Source organism: Nerophis lumbriciformis, linkage group LG15 (assembly GCF_033978685.3).
Source record: "Nerophis lumbriciformis linkage group LG15, RoL_Nlum_v2.1, whole genome shotgun sequence".
NCBI classification, from domain to species: domain Eukaryota; kingdom Metazoa; phylum Chordata; class Actinopteri; order Syngnathiformes; family Syngnathidae; genus Nerophis; species Nerophis lumbriciformis.
The window spans coordinates 31,926,641-31,943,345 of record NC_084562.2 but is presented as its reverse complement, the minus strand read 5'-3'; the positions used below and the strand labels follow the sequence as shown (position 1 = coordinate 31,943,345).

The window sequence follows — 16,705 nt, the reverse complement described above, 5'->3', positions numbered from 1 at the left end:
GATTCGACGCCCAGACCCAAGTCCAAGTCCAAGTCAAATTTGTGGTAATTGGTTAAAATTGCAAGGGTGCGAAAACAATCAGAGGAATTTGCTGAATTTTGAATTGGCGCCACTGCACAATCCGTAAGTCAAAGAGGGACTAAATCATGCGGTTGCTTCTCCCACATACAGCCAGAGAATAATAGCAGCGCGCCTCGCCAGGCTGTATTGGCTCCACTGCTGGCGGAGGTGAAGAGTGGGAAGGAGGTTCCCAACGTCATGCTTAGCTAATCACAGTGCAGCAAGTGTGGCATGGCGTCTGTGATGCAGCTTGTCATCATTTTGAAATTAAATCGCATATTAGTTTGAATCGAAGTCACTGTTTTTTTATTTTGTGTGCACTGTGCAGATTTATTATGCTTGCAAACTTTTAAACTTTTTTTTGTCTTAATATGTCTCTCTTCCTGATTTACAGGCACCTAGCGGGAATGGGAAATGGAGGACAAAGGCCCTCGAGTAGCTGACTACTTTGTGGTGGCTGGACTGACGGATTCATCTAAGCCTTTGGACCGGGAAATTCACTTTGACGATGCCTGCCACAAAACTGCCAAGCCGAAGGCTCCCATCACTGATGTGGCCGTGGTGATCCGCTCGATGGGTGATGAGGTTCCCCCAGGGTTCACATGCATTGAAACAACACCAAACGGACATTTAGCTGATCTCAATAATGGAGGGCTCATGACACCTCAGATTTTCTTGTGCTATAGGCGAGGTTGTGACAAGCCACCACTCACTGACTTAAGGTAAGAATTCCAACCTTACATTTTTTTTTGACAAAGGATACATATTTGTTGGTGTCCTGTCACCATAATGAAAAAGCACTAATTTGTGTTGAATTTTATCTTGTAGAGATGTAGTGATATGAAAAAGTAATATTTCGGTTCTTGCGACCAAAATTATCACGGTTGTCAATTGCTTGTATTTCGTGACTTTTTCCCGGAAGTGAAAAAAAGTGGTGGTCAACCAAGCCAAAATGGCTGTTGTACTGCAAGCAGCGCACAAACTGAGTACACAAGGGGTCTAGATCAGGGGTGCCCATTACGTCGATCGCGAGCTACCGGTCAATCGCGCACGGTGTGTCAGCCGATCGCCAGCCAGGCATTAAAAAAATAGACTTAAAAATTAGCGATCATAAATCTTCCCTATGACGTTACTTGATTGACATTCAAGGCACCCGAGGGTTTTGTGAGATGACGCTGGCTGCAGCCAGCTCAGTGTGATGGAAAAAAAAGGAAGGAAGAAACAGTTTTTATTCCAATCGTGCCGTCAAAAGCCCAGAGACTGACCGCACAGTTCCTGTCTTCACAATAAAAGTGCTGCTCGATGCTGCTTGCGCTAACAAAATAAGAGTCTCCGAAAGCTAGCGCAAACAAGCTAGCAAGCCAGCAAGCCACGGAGTTTGCCGTCAATGTATTTCTTGTAAAGTGTATAAAACCCGAGTATGGAAGCTAGACAAACAGGATGCCAAAACCAACCACTTCAATGTGGTTTTGGACAGAAAAGAGGACTTTTTTTTTTCTCCTCCACGATGTAAAATCGAAATTGTGGAAGTTGTCAGCACTACTGTGAATCTTGTCTGATTACAATCCATGCAAGTCATCAGAATCAGGTAATACACCAACTTATATTCTTGTCTTCATGAAAGATGGGAATCTATATGTTAAACGTGCATCATGTATTTTGTACACCTTTAACATGTGAACAAAAACGGCAAAAAAATGTAAAAATATATATTTATGTATATATATATGAGGTAGATCACCTCGACTTGGTCATTTAAAAAGTAGCTCGCCTGCTGAAAAAGTGTGGGCACCACTGGTCTAGATCTTTCTGCAAAAAGCAGATACGAGCAAAAAAACAAACTATGCAATGGAATAGATACCTATACTTTATTAAAAAAAGATTTGTCGAGTAAAATTAAAGATTATCCGTTGGTCGCGTTCCCAGACATATCAATTATTTGACGTTCCAAACATCATTCTACACGACAAAACAGATGAAAACTTGGAAAAGCATGGAGGGCTACAACTTATTCGTGTGTGGCCGGGTCAAGAAAATTGCTATCAAGACTCTTTTGGATAAATATGCATTGTTTTTGCTCGGGTCAGGTTGCATTTCACGATTTAACTTCATGTCTACTGCTATGTTTGTTGTTGCTGTTGCACACGCCGTTTACAAGTATGCATGTTTTTCCCTGTCTATATCGAAATACAACAATAGATGTCAACAGTGTGTATGTGCTTAACGTTTCATTTATGATTGTTGCCTTTCAAAGCTTAACTCTTTAGCTTTTGGTCACATTTGCTTTCTTTTATTCAGACTTTGCCGAGTTAATGCTTTACGAAACACTTGTAGCAAAAATGTGTTTAAGAAATACAAATTATATTAAGATAACATTTAAATGGGAAACATTAAACGTTAAAAGTATATCAAACAAACCTTTAACGAAGTGATCACTGCAAAATTGTGCGTTCTCCCTTGGACTGGAATGCGTGCTACCTTTCTTGTCCTTCGTATGGTAAAGTCTTGCACTCTTCCACCTTTTTTGATTTCCTCTCGAGGGACTCCGTTTCGTGAGTTGAGTGGTTCTAACAGCCTAAAACAACGCAAGCATAGGACTTTTTTTTTCAAGAAAGGCTAAATGGCGACTAGAACCCATTGAGAACAGACGCTGGCTTGACCACCAAGCATATTTAATGAGCCGGACTTGACGTAATGTGAATGTGTTTAAAAAGTACTTATAAACACACTGAAATATTTAGATTTTTTTTAACTAACAACTGTTAGAACGTAATAAAATTATTTTTGTCCTCAAAATTCTGCATATAATACCCCAAAATGACATTGCAAAAGTGTGGTTTTTTTAGAGCTTTTTTGAAATTTATTAAAAATACAAAACAAAAAAAATCACATGTACGTTAGTGTTTATAGCCTTTGTTCTATACTTAGTTGATGCACCTTTGGCAGAAATTACAGCCTCAAGTCTTTTTGAATACGATGCCACAAGCTTGGCACTCCTATCTTTGGGCAGTTTCATCCATTTCTCTTTGTAGCACCTCTCAAGCTCCAAAAGTTTGGATGGGATGCGTCGGTGCACAGCCATTTTTAGATGTCTCCAGAGATGTTCAATCGGATTTCAAGTCTGGGCTCTGGCTGGGCCACTCAAGGACAATCACAGAGTAGTTGTCCTGTAGCCATTCCTTTGATATAATTGCTGTGTGCTTAGGGTCGCTATCCTGCTGAAAGAAGAGAACCGTCGCCCCAGTCTTAAATTCAAGAGTGCTGTGAATCAGGTTTACATCCAGCATGTGTGTGTACATTTCTATATTCATCTTTCCCTCTATCGTGACTAGTCTCCCAGTTCCCTCCACTGAAAAACATCCTCACAGTATAATTCTGCCACCACCATGCTTCACTGTAGGGATGGTATAGACCTGATGATGAGCGGTGCCTGATTTCCTCCAAGCATGACGCCTGGCATTCATGCCAAAAAGTTCAATTTTTGTCTGATCAGACCAGAGAATGTTGTTTCTCATTGTGTTGAGAGTCTTTCAGGTGATTTTTGGCAAACTTTTATGAAGAAGTGACTTGTGTCTGGCCAATCCAGCACACAGGGCTGATTGGTGGATTGCTGCAGAGATGTTTGTCCTTTTGTAATGCTATAGCTCTGACAGAGTGACCATCAAGTTTTTGGTCACCTCCCTGACCCCAATCTTTCGGTTTAGACGGCTGGCCAGCTCAAGGAAAACTCCTGGTGGTTCCAAGCTTCTTCCATTAATGGATCATGGAGTTCACTGTACTCATTGCGACCTTCAAGGCAGCACATATTTTTATGTACCTTTCTCCAGATTTGTTCAGTGAAAGGATGTGCAAGGTGGGTGGGAAACTTGTGATACAGAGAACTCTCTTTCCGCATCTGTTGGTGATGTCTGTGGTGGTCATACTTACCAACCCTCCCAAATTTTCCGGGAGACTTTCAGTGCCTCTCCCGAAAATCTCCCGGGACAACTATTCTCCCGAATTTCTCCCGATTTCCAGCCGGACTTAAGGCACACCCCCTCCTGGTCCGTGCGGACCTGAGTGAGGATAGCCTGTCGTCACGTCTGCTTGGCCAACCAAAAAGTAACCACAGAACACTATACCGTATAGTGTTCTGTGGTTACTTTTTGGTTGGCCAACGGTTTACGTTGTATTGCGCACCCTCACGGCAAGTGTGGGAGTCGGTTCTGAAGTATGAAGTAAAGAGATGTAACTTCGTCACCTCGTCTGGTTATTGACTCCAACCCAGAATATTACACTGCCCATACCTATGCTCCTTCAAAGGCTGTGCTACTGGCTGCAAAGCATTGCACTTTCAAAGACAACAATGAGTAGAGAGGAGTGTTATGTGTGTTTATGTGTAAATAAATGAACACTGAAATTCAAGTATTTATTTTATTTATATGTATATATATTAAATAAAATACATATATATATATATATATATATATATATATATATATATATATATATATATATATATATATGTATATGTGTATACAGCTAGAATTCACTGAAAGTCAAGTATTTATTTTATTTATATATATATATATATATATATATATATATATATATATATATATATATATATATATATGAAATACTTGAATTTAAGTGAATTCTAGATATAAACATACCCCATCGCCTCCCTCAATGATTATCGCCCCGTTGCACTCACCCCCATCATAATGAAGTGCTTCGAGAGGCTGGTAAAGGAATATATTGTCTCCAGACTTCTCCCCACATTCGACCCATACCAGTTTGCTTATCGCCCTAACCGTTCCACAGAGGACGCCATCTCCTCTGCACTCCACCTGAGCTTAGAACATCTGGAAGGAAAGGACACACACGTGCGGATGTTGTTTCTGGACTTTAGCTCGGCATTCAGCACCATCATCCCGCAGCACTTGGTGAGCAAACTGGCCCCCCTTGGATTCAGTACCCCCCTATGCAACTGGCTGCTTGACTTCCTCACAGACAGACCCCAATCTGTGAGAGTGGGCAACAACACCTCCAGTGCCATCTCCCTGAGCATCGGCTCCCCCCAGGGCTGCATCCTCCATGCCGGATGAAAAGAGCACAGCTCCCTCCCCCCATTCTCACCACATTCTACAGAGGCACTATAGAGAGCCTGCTGACCAACAGCATCTCTGTCTGGACTGGAGCCTGCAGTGCCTCAGACTGGAAGTCTCTCCAGAGAGTGGTGAGGACGGCGGAAAAGATCATCAGGACTCCTCTTCCTCCTATCCAGGAGATCGCAAAAAGCCGCTGCCTGACCAGGGCTCAGAAAATCTGCAAAGACTCCTCCCACCCCCACCAAGGACTGTTTTCACTGCTGGACTCTAGAAAGAGGTTCCGCAGCCTCCGAAGCAGAACCTCCAGGTTCTGTAACAGCTTCTTCCCTCAGGCTGTAAGACTCTTGAACGCATCATAAAAATCCCCTCAACTCCCCCCAAAATGGATTAACTCGCTGGAATAAAAAAGACAATATAACATACATCCATAAACGTGGACGCATGTGAAAAAGTGCAATATATTTATCTGTACAGTAACCTATTTATTTATTTATAAATGCACCTTATTGCTTTTTTATCCTGCACTACCATGAGCTGATGAAATGAAATTTCGTTCTTATCTGTACTGTAAAGTTCAAATTTGAATGACAATAAAAAGGAAGTCTAGTCTAATGTAGAGACGCTGGTGAGCATATTTGAGTAAGTGTTGTGACTCCATGTGAGGTCTTTGGCTACCCTAAGATACCAGAGGCTGGAGATCACTTCCAGAGCTGCTCCGTTGTACAAAGCGGAAGTCCACCATCTTTATGGTGTTTTTTACACTGATTCAAATGTTGTAACTTTTTCACCAATCCACCAGATGTTCTACCTCTTCATATGAAAAGCCATAGTGTGAACTAAACTGTACCTACCTGTATTGGTTTTGTTTGGCATATACTTTCTGTTCGTTCCCACAGTGTCCTTTATGAGTGGAAGGAGCGACTGAAGCAGGGCTGCCAGCTTATCCAGACCACACCCTCTGGTCGCCCAGCCAACATCAGTGGAAACTCCTCCCAGCGTATTTATGTCACTTACCAACGGGCACCTGAGAGCCAACCACATGCTGCTCTGGCTGTCACTGACATCTGTATCATTGTCCCAAGCAAAGGAGAAGCCCCTCCCCACACCTTCTGCAAGGTGGACAAGAATCTCAACAGCAGTATGGTGAGACCCCCTCCCACACACACACACACACACACACACACACATCAAAGACACATCATAAATTGTTTATAATTTTATAATCGACTTGTATCATAAGCAAACCGTGAGGTGCTCAAAGATTGTCAATCGTATAGCGCGTTTTCTCACTTGATTATTCATTTATCATTTCCATTAGAAATATGAGTTTGACAAGATGTGATATTGTGTAACTGGAGCTTTGTGAAGTGATAGCTTCTTAATTTTGTATTAGATTTACAATGTGTTTAATATGTGTGAGGGGAATATTCCAAGGTTTGGACTAGAGTATATACAATATTTTGTTAATTTTAGGGCTGTCAAACGATTACAATATTTAATCACGATTAATCGCATTTTGGCCATAGTATAAAATGTTGTCATTAATAAGTGTACTCTAGACAGAACATTTTTAAAGTTTGTAATACCATGGCTGGACAATTAATTTGCTTTAATTAAGTGTTTTTTTTAACATTATGCTTTTTAAAAGATCTCAACACGAAAAGGATATAAACACGTTTTTAAAGAGAATAAAAGAAATACTTGCAGTGCGTTGGTGTCTTGCCAGATTTCCTATTTTGTACGAATACAGAATTTATATTCCTGCTTTAGGAGCACTTGCATTTAGAGGAGAGGAGCTACACTTCCATGTTTAGATAGCAGTTTCATGTATTAATAACACCAAATGTGGATTGTAACGATCATTCTTTGATTGTCAAAGATGTTCGGTGATATTTTTTTCTACTGTTAAAAACAACGCAAACGAAGGCATATTGGAAAAAAGGAAATAGTCTTGATAACATTACAGTAAGGTATAAAAATAGAAACAAATATTTCACAATGAAAACACATTAAAAAAATTAAAACATTACATAATGGTTAAGTTTTTTTCATATCCAAAATATTTACTCATATTTACTCCCACCCCTTGTTTTATAAATCAAGTCACTAGCTTAGTTATCATCATTATTATTATATACAATGAAAAATGTACCGGTCTTAATAAAATAATTTTCAATAATCTTTTACCCACTTTACTCACTTTACACTTTATTTTGCTTTATAGGTAATTTGTACTGTTTGTAGTTACATAGTATCTTTCAATTTCAATAGTTTTGAATGTAAGAAATATGCATTTGTGTGATCCCTTTATCTTGCCTTATGAATTACCCTTATTGCTTTCTTCTTCAGGGTGATGAGTAAATATAGTGTGCTTATGTAATTATTGTCCAAAACTTCTGCACAGTATTGCAAGTTAATGGCATTCATATTTCTGCATGACAGTGTTTTAATGTTATTTATGTATTTATTAATAAAATGTAATATTCAGCCTGTTAAATATTCTGCAATTGCAATGAGATCATTTATAACAGGTTATAAAAGAATATACCATAGCTCAGCGTTCGCTCCAATGATGTTGTATCACGGCGATTGAAGGTAAAATTGTCTTGTCATGTCCGGAGAACGACTTGTCATGGCTTTGGTTCTGAGATTTCCATAAGGTCCCCCTTTCTTTTTGCAGTTCTGCTAGTTGTTTTCAAGCCTGTGGCTCCACAGTAACTGGTCGCCGTTACACTTTACCCCAATCTATGGAAGGGGCTGAAGGTCAAATAATCTTAATCGCATGTTAAAAAAAGTATCGCCATTAAAGGAACTGATAGTTATCGCTGTCAAAGTTTACGCGTTGACAGCTCTAGTTAATTTATATCTTACTTGGGTTTTTTTGCCTTTTCAGAATCCGAATTAGAATTTTTCGACAAGTATAACAAGTATGCTTACTGTTTCTTCTTGTGCTTCTGTTTTCAGTGGGGATCCTCTGTGTACTTGTGTTATAAAAAGTCTGTGACCAAAACCAACTCCATAGCATATAAAGCAGGTATGTTGTAAATATAGACTAGTTAGAAAAATATTTTGTAGCCTTGAATAACTGAACAATCTAAAATAATGCATTTGTTTTGGCTTTAAGGACAATCATTTGAGTTCATTTCACATTGTAGTAATTATTTATCCTATTAGAATTCACCACCTAATTCTTTTGTTGCATCAGCCTTTTTCTGAAATAATGTTAAAAAAGATCTGCCTAATTGACTACAGTTTTGCTTGCACGTGCAGGCTTGTTGAAACATGTTGAGCTAACTATATGTTAGGACTTGACATTACTCATAAAAAATGTCAAGTTGCTGGAGTTAGAATAATATTAGTTTTTCACCAAAATTGCGTATATGTGAAGTTCATTTTCAGTGTCTCACACTAAGCCTAATCCATAATAGAGCAATTTGAGCTTGGAAACAAATATTTGATATGTCTGATTTAATTTGTTGAATAAGAGGACTGCATTGTATGGATTGCAAATCTAGTAACTTTTTGTTGTTCTATTAAATGTGTTGAAAAATATTGTTCAATCGAATTGTTTCTAAAGACAGCCCGATTAAATTGCACTTCTTAAGGAATTTTGCCCATCATTCACAATCTCTATGTAAGACAAGAACACATATGTCTTTCTTTTTTATGCATTCTAATTTGTAATATACAGCAAGTACAAGGTGGCTAACAACACAGCTAATGGAAGTAATCTATTGCGACCATAAAGCTCTCTTGAAAAAACGCCAACAATACTCGATTTACATGTTGTGACCTGGATATTAACCAAGTATTAGCGATATTGTTACTATAAGCGCTAACTCATCGCCTCTTGAGTTGGTGAAAGTTAATTCCATATCATTAATCATGCCTCTCACCTGTATAGTTGAATGAGATACTTTCAGTGGAACTGAGAAGTTGGTCAACTTTGACATTTAACTTAGACCCGTAGATGGCGAGAAATTTAAATTTTTTTTAGCACTTAGCAATAGTGCTACTTGCTGGATCTGCTTATCATTCAGCTTCTAAAACGTGTAGCTCATCCTTCGTATACACAGGCTCAAAAATATAAGGTTCTGGATCATAATTTGTCCCAAAGTAGTCATTGTCTCTCATGAAGTCTGCCATGATTAGTAGTTTTTGTTATTGTTGAAGGAAATAGCAAACCTTCTGATGCGTCTGTGAAATTACTGTGACAAAAAATTACCAAAACTACATAAATATGACATGTTATTATGAATGTGCCTTTACTCCTTTACATATATACTTACAGCATGTACAGTACCGGTATATCAAATATTGAAGAAGGTATTCGGCTGTTTTTAATAGCGCTTTATAGGCGGAATAGAACAAATCCCATTACCTCCATTGTTAGCTTACTTTTGCTAGCGTTTACACAGGAGTTAGAATGCATAAAAAAGAAAAACATATGTGTGCTTTCCTCACATCAGTATTATGAGTGATAGGCAAAATACCCAAAAATGTGCAGTTGCCCTTTAACTTCAACAGTCAGAACTTAAAGCTCATGCCTATACACCACCCCTCTGAAAGTTATTTTTATTTTTTGTTGTCATTAGACAGCAGTTTTTTTTCAAAAGTTTTGCCTCGACAAAGATTTTGTTGTCATTAGACAGCAGTTTTTTTTCAAAAGTTTTGCCTCGACAGAGATGTAATTTTTCTTGACATATTGCAACAGTATATAAAAGTATAATTATACAGACAAGTATTTTAGGTTCTTCAATTAACTTTGGTATTCCGTCTTATGTAGTTTTGTGTTTTGTTTAGTGTTTTGTGGGAATACAGTATGTGTATGTACAAATAACAAATTGTTGCTGAAAACATCTCTGCTAAACCACATCTCATTGAATCACACAGACACAAATCTAATTGCTACTTTTTATTCAACTATGAGCAAGAATATGTGATGACTGTGCACCATTATTTTTTTTCACTCAAACGTTATTTTTTTGTTTAAAAGTACTACTTAAGGTCTGGCACATGAAATGACACTCACAGGGTTGTCTATTTGTCCCACTTAGGACTATTCTGCAGATATCCTATAGAGAACTATGAGTCTTTCCCACTGCCCGAATCTGTTCCTCTCTTCTGCCTTCCCATGGGGGCCACAATTGAGTGTTGGCCAGTCAACACCAAATACCCCCTGCCTGTTTTCTCTACTTTTGTCCTAACTGGAGCCTCTGGAGAGAAGGTAGGATAGCACTTCTATCTTCTATGACTCTTTTGTCCTTATTCAAACAAACATATCTGCTGTGTCGTCAAAGAGGCTACAACTGAATATGAGAACCCTAATAGACCCGTCATCGTCACAGACTTATCCTTAGACACATCAGAATATCCTAAATGTGTGAGTTGTGCATGGTCAGTGCAATAAGCACATAACAACATTGTCAGGTGGGCCCATCCTTTTTAGAAAGGGCATTTTGATCCGTATAAAGAGGAACTGCACTTTTTTTTGGAATTTTGCCTATCGTTCACAATCATTATGAAAGACACGACAATTGATGGATTTTTTTTTAATGCATTCTAACTTGTAATTAAACATAAATAAAAGTCCCCTTAGAGCTGAGCCAATGTGAGGTCCTCTATTTTGCCCATAAAATCCAATAAATAACCATTCAAAACCTGCCAACAATACTCCATTTACATTTCGTAATTTGAATAATAACCAGGTATTACTGATATTGTTATTATAAGCGCTAACGCAGACAAACTATTTATAGCCTCGCTGTGATCACAAGTCTGTGTACAATTATAACATGATCGGCCAGTGAGGTGTTTCCTCGCTTCCTCGCTCCCTGTAATTTTATTGTAGATCATAAATCATGCATCTCACCTGGACAGAAGATGTCTGAGGACATATTCCGACAAGTTGGTACACCTTAACAGCCATTTAGGACCCGGAAATGGCAAGAACAACATTAAAAGACGCTTGGGTCCACCCCCCCACCCCGTTTCTTCTTGAGGATTATAGTCATTCTTCATCTAAATTGGAATATATGAACATCTTAGAAGTCGACATCCTAATGGCAGCAGACATTCCACAGTAAGTGATGTTATTATGTTTGTTGGGTCTTATAAAGTCTGCAGTGAGTAGTAATCAGTGATAAAGAAAAAAAAGCAAACGTGATGCATTTTTTAAATTACTGCGCCGGCCGGGTATGCTTAAAATTATCAAAATATGTAAATATTAGAATGTTATTATATATGTGCCCGATACTATATTACATATACAGTATACTTACATCATGTAGATAAAACCTCAATAAAGGGGTTTGGATGTTTTTAAGGGCTTTATAGGCAGAATAGTGTGGCTTGCATGGGGTCAATTGTAAACTGACTTTTGATTGCCTTTATTTAATATTTAAAGTGCAAAAAAAACACAACATCCATCGTCATGTCTCTCAGTATAATTGTGAATGGTTGACAAAATTCCACAAAAATTGTAGTTCTCCTTTAAAGGGGACTCGGATGATTTTCTTATTTTCTAACCTATACATGTTGATAAAATGTTGGATACTTGTGTTACAATGCCAAAGTCTCATAAGGTTCTTGCATTTGGGTGTGAACTTGTAGACAGTTGTGGATCCTTTTGAACAATGTCTTTTTACATAGTGAATCAGTTGTGTCATATACAGGTAAAAGCCAGTAAATTAGAATATTTTGAAAAACTTGATTTATTTCAGTAATTGCATTCAAAAGGTGTAACTTGTACATTATATTTATTCATTGCACACAGACTGATGCATTCAAATGTTTATTTCATTTAATTTTGATGATTTGAAGTGGCAACAAATGAAAATCCAAAATTCCGTGTGTCACAAAATTAGAATATTACTTAAGGCTAATACAAAAAAGGGATTTTTAGAAATGTTGGCCAACTGAAAAGTATGAAAATGAAAAATATGAGCATGTACAATACTCAATACTTGGTTGGAGCTCCTTTTGCCTCAATTACTGCGTTAATGCGGCGTGGCATGGAGTCGATGAGTTTCTGGCACTGCTCAGGTGTTATGAGAGCCCAGGTTGCTCTGATAGTGGCCTTCAACTCTTCTGCGTTTTTGGGTCTGGCATTCTGCATCTTCCTTTTCACAATACCCCACAGATTTTCTATGGGGCTAAGGTCAGGGGAGTTGGCGGGCCAATTTAGAACAGAAATACCATGGTCCGTAAACCAGGCACGGGTAGATTTTGCGCTGTGTGCAGGCGCCAAGTCCTGTTGGAACTTGAAATCTCCATCTCCATAGAGCAGGTCAGCAGCAGGAAGCATGAAGTGCTCTAAAACTTGCTGGTAGACGGCTGCGTTGACCCTGGATCTCAGGAAACAGAGTGGACCGACACCAGCTGGACTGCTGCTGAGTGGTCCAAAGTCATGTTTTCTGACGAAAGCAAATTTTGCATTTCCTTTGGAAATCGAGGTCCCAGAGTCTGGAGGAAGACAGGAGAGGCACAGGATCCACGTTGCCTGAAGTCTAGTGTAAAGTTTCCACCATCAGTGATGGTTTGGGGTGCCATGTCATCTGCTGGTGTCGGTCCACTCTGTTTCCTGAGATCCAGGGTCAACGCAGCCGTCTACCAGCAAGTTTTAGAGCACTTCATGCTTCCTGCTGCTGAACCTGCTCTATGGAGATGGAGATTTCAAGTTCCAACAGGACTTGGCGCCTGCACACAGCGCAAAATCTACCCGTGCCTGGTTTACGGACCATGGTATTTCTGTTCTAAATTGGCCCGCCAACTCCCCTGACCTTAGCCCCATAGAAAATCTGTGGGGTATTGTGAAAAGGAAGATGCAGAATGCCAGACCCAAAAACGCAGAAGAGTTGAAGGCCACTATCAGAGCAACCTGGGCTCTCATAACACCTGAGCAGTGCCAGAAACTCATCGACTCCATGCCACGCCGCATTAACGCAGTAATTGAGGCAAAAGGAGCTCCAACCAAGTATTGAGTATTGTACATGCTCATATTTTTCATTTTCATACTTTTCAGTTGGCCAACATTTCTAAAAATCCCTTTTTTGTATTAGCCTTAAGTAATATTCTAATTTTGTGACACACGGAATTTTGGATTTTCATTTGTTGCCACTTCAAATCATCAAAATTAAATGAAATAAACATTTGAATGCATCAGTCTGTGTGCAATGAATAAATATAATGTACAAGTTACACCTTTTGAATGCAATTACTGAAATAAATCAAGTTTTTCAAAATATTCTAATTTACTGGCTTTTACCTGTATGCCTTCTTGTCTCACACCCTCCCGGCCGCTCTGATGTTTTCCAATTAATTTAATTAATTTGTCTACAACTTTTTGTAGGGGACTGTTTAGTCATCGCAAAGTTGAATTAGCCTCTAAAAATTGCTGCTAAAAGATAGTGCCATTACAACTTGGTTTGAGAGAACAAAGAGAAAGCAGGATAAAGTATTATTTTCATCTAATCGTGGCAAATGCAAGCTTTTTTATGCATGCTCTTGTAATGATTGGAGAGTGTCCAGGTGTACCTAATTTTGTGGTTAGGGATTCACAATACATCAACAGATGAAATGAGACAATAACAATAAAGGCTTATCTGCTGTGTGGCTCCTCAACCTGCCCTGTATGGTCGCATATTTGTGATGTCACGAAATTGCGTGCGCGGCCTGTTGTGTGCAGAGAAAAGCATCATGGTACAGAAGTCACCAGTGTGGTCTTTGCATCTTTTGGGTTCATCTATAGGGAACTCCTCCACAAATGAAGCGCTTGCAGACAAACTCAGAAAGGGCATGAAAAATATGACAGTGGAGCAAAATTTACACCAAAACATATTCAGAATCAGAATCGTTATATTCAAAACATTATCTAGACCACATGAAAGTGTGTTAAATGTAGATTGTAATCACTATTGTTCCCTTTTAATGTAATATGTATGTATTTAAATACGGTATGTTTCATCTTTTAGATCGTGCTTATGAGACTCCGAAGCCTTCATTCTGTGATTTACTAAAACTATATACAGGTAAAAGCCAGTAAATTAGAATATTTTGAAAAACTTGATTTATTTCAGTAATTGCATTCAAAAGGTGTAACTTGTACATTATATTTATTCATTGCATACAGACTGATGCATTCAAATGTTTATTTCATTTAATTTTGATGATTTGAAGTGGCAACAAATGAAAATCCAAAATTCCGTGTGTCACAAAATTAGAATATTACTTAAGGCTAATACAAAAAAGGGATTTTTAGAAATGTTGGCCAACTGAAAAGTATGAAAATGAAAAATATGAGCATGTACAATACTCAATACTTGGTTGGAGCTCCTTTTGCCTCAATTACTGCGTTAATGCGGCGTGGCATGGAGTCGATGAGTTTCTGGCACTGCTCAGGTGTTATGAGAGCCCAGGTTGCTCTGATAGTGGCCTTCAACTCTTCTGCGTTTTTGGGTCTGGCATTCTGCATCTTCCTTTTCACAATACCCCACAGATTTTCTATGGGGCTAAGGTCAGGGGAGTTGGCGGGCCAATTTAGAACAGAAATACCATGGTCCGTAAACCAGGCACGGGTAGATTTTGCGCTGTGTGCAGGCGCCAAGTCCTGTTGGAACTTGAAATCTCCATCTCCATAGAGCAGGTCAGCAGCAGGAAGCATGAAGTGCTCTAAAACTTGCTGGTAGACGGCTGCGTTGACCCTGGATCTCAGGAAACAGAGTGGACCGACACCAGCAGATGACATGGCACCCCAAACCATCACTGATGGTGGAAACTTTACACTAGACTTCAGGCAACGTGGATCCTGTGCCTCTCCTGTCTTCCTCCAGACTCTGGGACCTCGATTTCCAAAGGAAATGCAACATTTGCATGGTTGGGTGATGGTTTGGGGTGCCATGTCATCTGCTGGTGTCGGTCCACTCTGTTTCCTGAGATCCAGGGTCAACGCAGCCGTCTACCAGCAAGTTTTAGAGCACTTCATGCTTCCTGCTGCTGACCTGCTCTATGGAGATGGAGATTTCAAGTTCCAACAGGACTTGGTGCCTGCACACAGCGCAAAATCTACCCGTGCCTGGTTTACAGACCATGGTATTTCTGTTCTAAATTGGCCCGCCAACTCCCCTGACCTTAGCCCCATAGAAAATCTGTGGGGTATTGTGAAAAGGAAGATGCAGAATGCCAGACCCAAAAACGCAGAAGAGTTGAAGGCCACTATCAGAGCAACCTGGGCTCCCATAACACCTGAGCAGTGCCAGAAACTCATCGACTCCATGCCACGCCGCATTAACGCAGTAATTGAGGCAAAAGGAGCTCCAACCAAGTATTGAGTATTGTACATGCTCATATTTTTTATTTTCATACTTTTCAGTTGGCCAACATTTCTAAAAATCCCTTTTTTGTATTAGCCTTAAGTAATATTCTAATTTTGTGACACACGGAATTTTGGATTTTCATTTGTTGCCACTTCAAATCATCAAAATTAAATGAAATAAACATTTGAATGCATCAGTCTGTGTGCAATGAATAAATATAATGTACAAGTTACACCTTTTGAATGCAATTACTGAAATAAATCAAGTTTTTCAAACTATTCTAATTTACTGGCTTTTACCTGTATTTGCAAATCTGCCTCCTGCTCTTTTGATAGATGGTCCTGGGAGTCACCTGCTATGGAAAAAAAATTGCATTTAGTTGTTGAAAAGAAGCCAGTCTTCTTCTTAATTACTGTTGAGGTACCAACCCACCTAAGCTGGTTGGTGCTGTCACTCTTTGCGCACCCCCTCACTTTGACGTCCCTTCTTGCATGCCTGCATGTGTGTGGTCTCGTTCTGTTTGGTGTGCAACACAATATAATTTTATACACAGCAGTATTTAAATTAAATTCCTCCTTGAGGGAGTGGAATTTGTGCGTGTGCTATGATCTGGCGATCCAGTGAAAATAAAATAAAATTGACCTGACTTTCAAGGGTCTTATATACTGACTGAAATACTGACGTGCATATATTTTCGATTGAATGAGAATACTGCACAGTATATACATGTCTTTGGTTGTGTGATACTGTCAAAAGCTATGTATAATTGTAGAGAAAATGCTTTAACATGTCTTAAAGAAGGAGATACTGTAGCTGTATTGATGCACTGGTACTATGTACTGTGACAGTAACACATGGTGATCTGTTAACCCAACATTCGTTATCTCGTGGTTTCAGGTGTACGGTGCTGCCATACAGTTTTATGAGCCCTACCCACAAGAGTGTCTGACTGATCAACAGTGCTCCCAGCTGGGCCTTCTTAACTCAGATCCCCATAAATCCTACCCCTGCAACAGCCCAGCTGATGTCACAAACAACACAACTTCCACCACCTGCTCCGTTTACACCAACAAATGCATCTGCCTGCTTTCTCACTGGCCCTTCTTCGATGCTTTTCGCAAGTTCCTCACCTTCCTGTATCGCTATTCCATTTCTGGCCCGCATGTCCTACCCATTGAAAAGTGAGATCTACTAAATATTTATCCACTATATCCATATGTGTTTAAGAAACATTGTTTT

At 39.3% G+C, this 16,705-nt stretch overlaps 1 protein-coding gene across 5 annotated transcripts in view; it reads left to right on the top strand.

The window, feature by feature from the left end:
- LOC133616043 (C-myc promoter-binding protein-like) overlaps positions 1 to 16,705 on the top strand; it is a 112,377-nt gene that overhangs the window by 30,557 nt on the left and 65,115 nt on the right. For all 5 annotated transcript variants that reach the window (XM_061975047.1, XM_061975048.1, XM_061975046.1 and 2 more), the window contains 5 exons: positions 455 to 782; positions 6,050 to 6,296; positions 8,118 to 8,187; positions 10,211 to 10,380; positions 16,364 to 16,647. In XM_061975047.1, coding sequence (XP_061831031.1) covers positions 475 to 782; positions 6,050 to 6,296; positions 8,118 to 8,187; positions 10,211 to 10,380; positions 16,364 to 16,647 — 1,079 coding nt within the window. In that variant the 5' untranslated portion in view covers positions 455 to 474. The remainder of the gene's footprint in view (positions 1 to 454; positions 783 to 6,049; positions 6,297 to 8,117; positions 8,188 to 10,210; positions 10,381 to 16,363; positions 16,648 to 16,705) is intronic.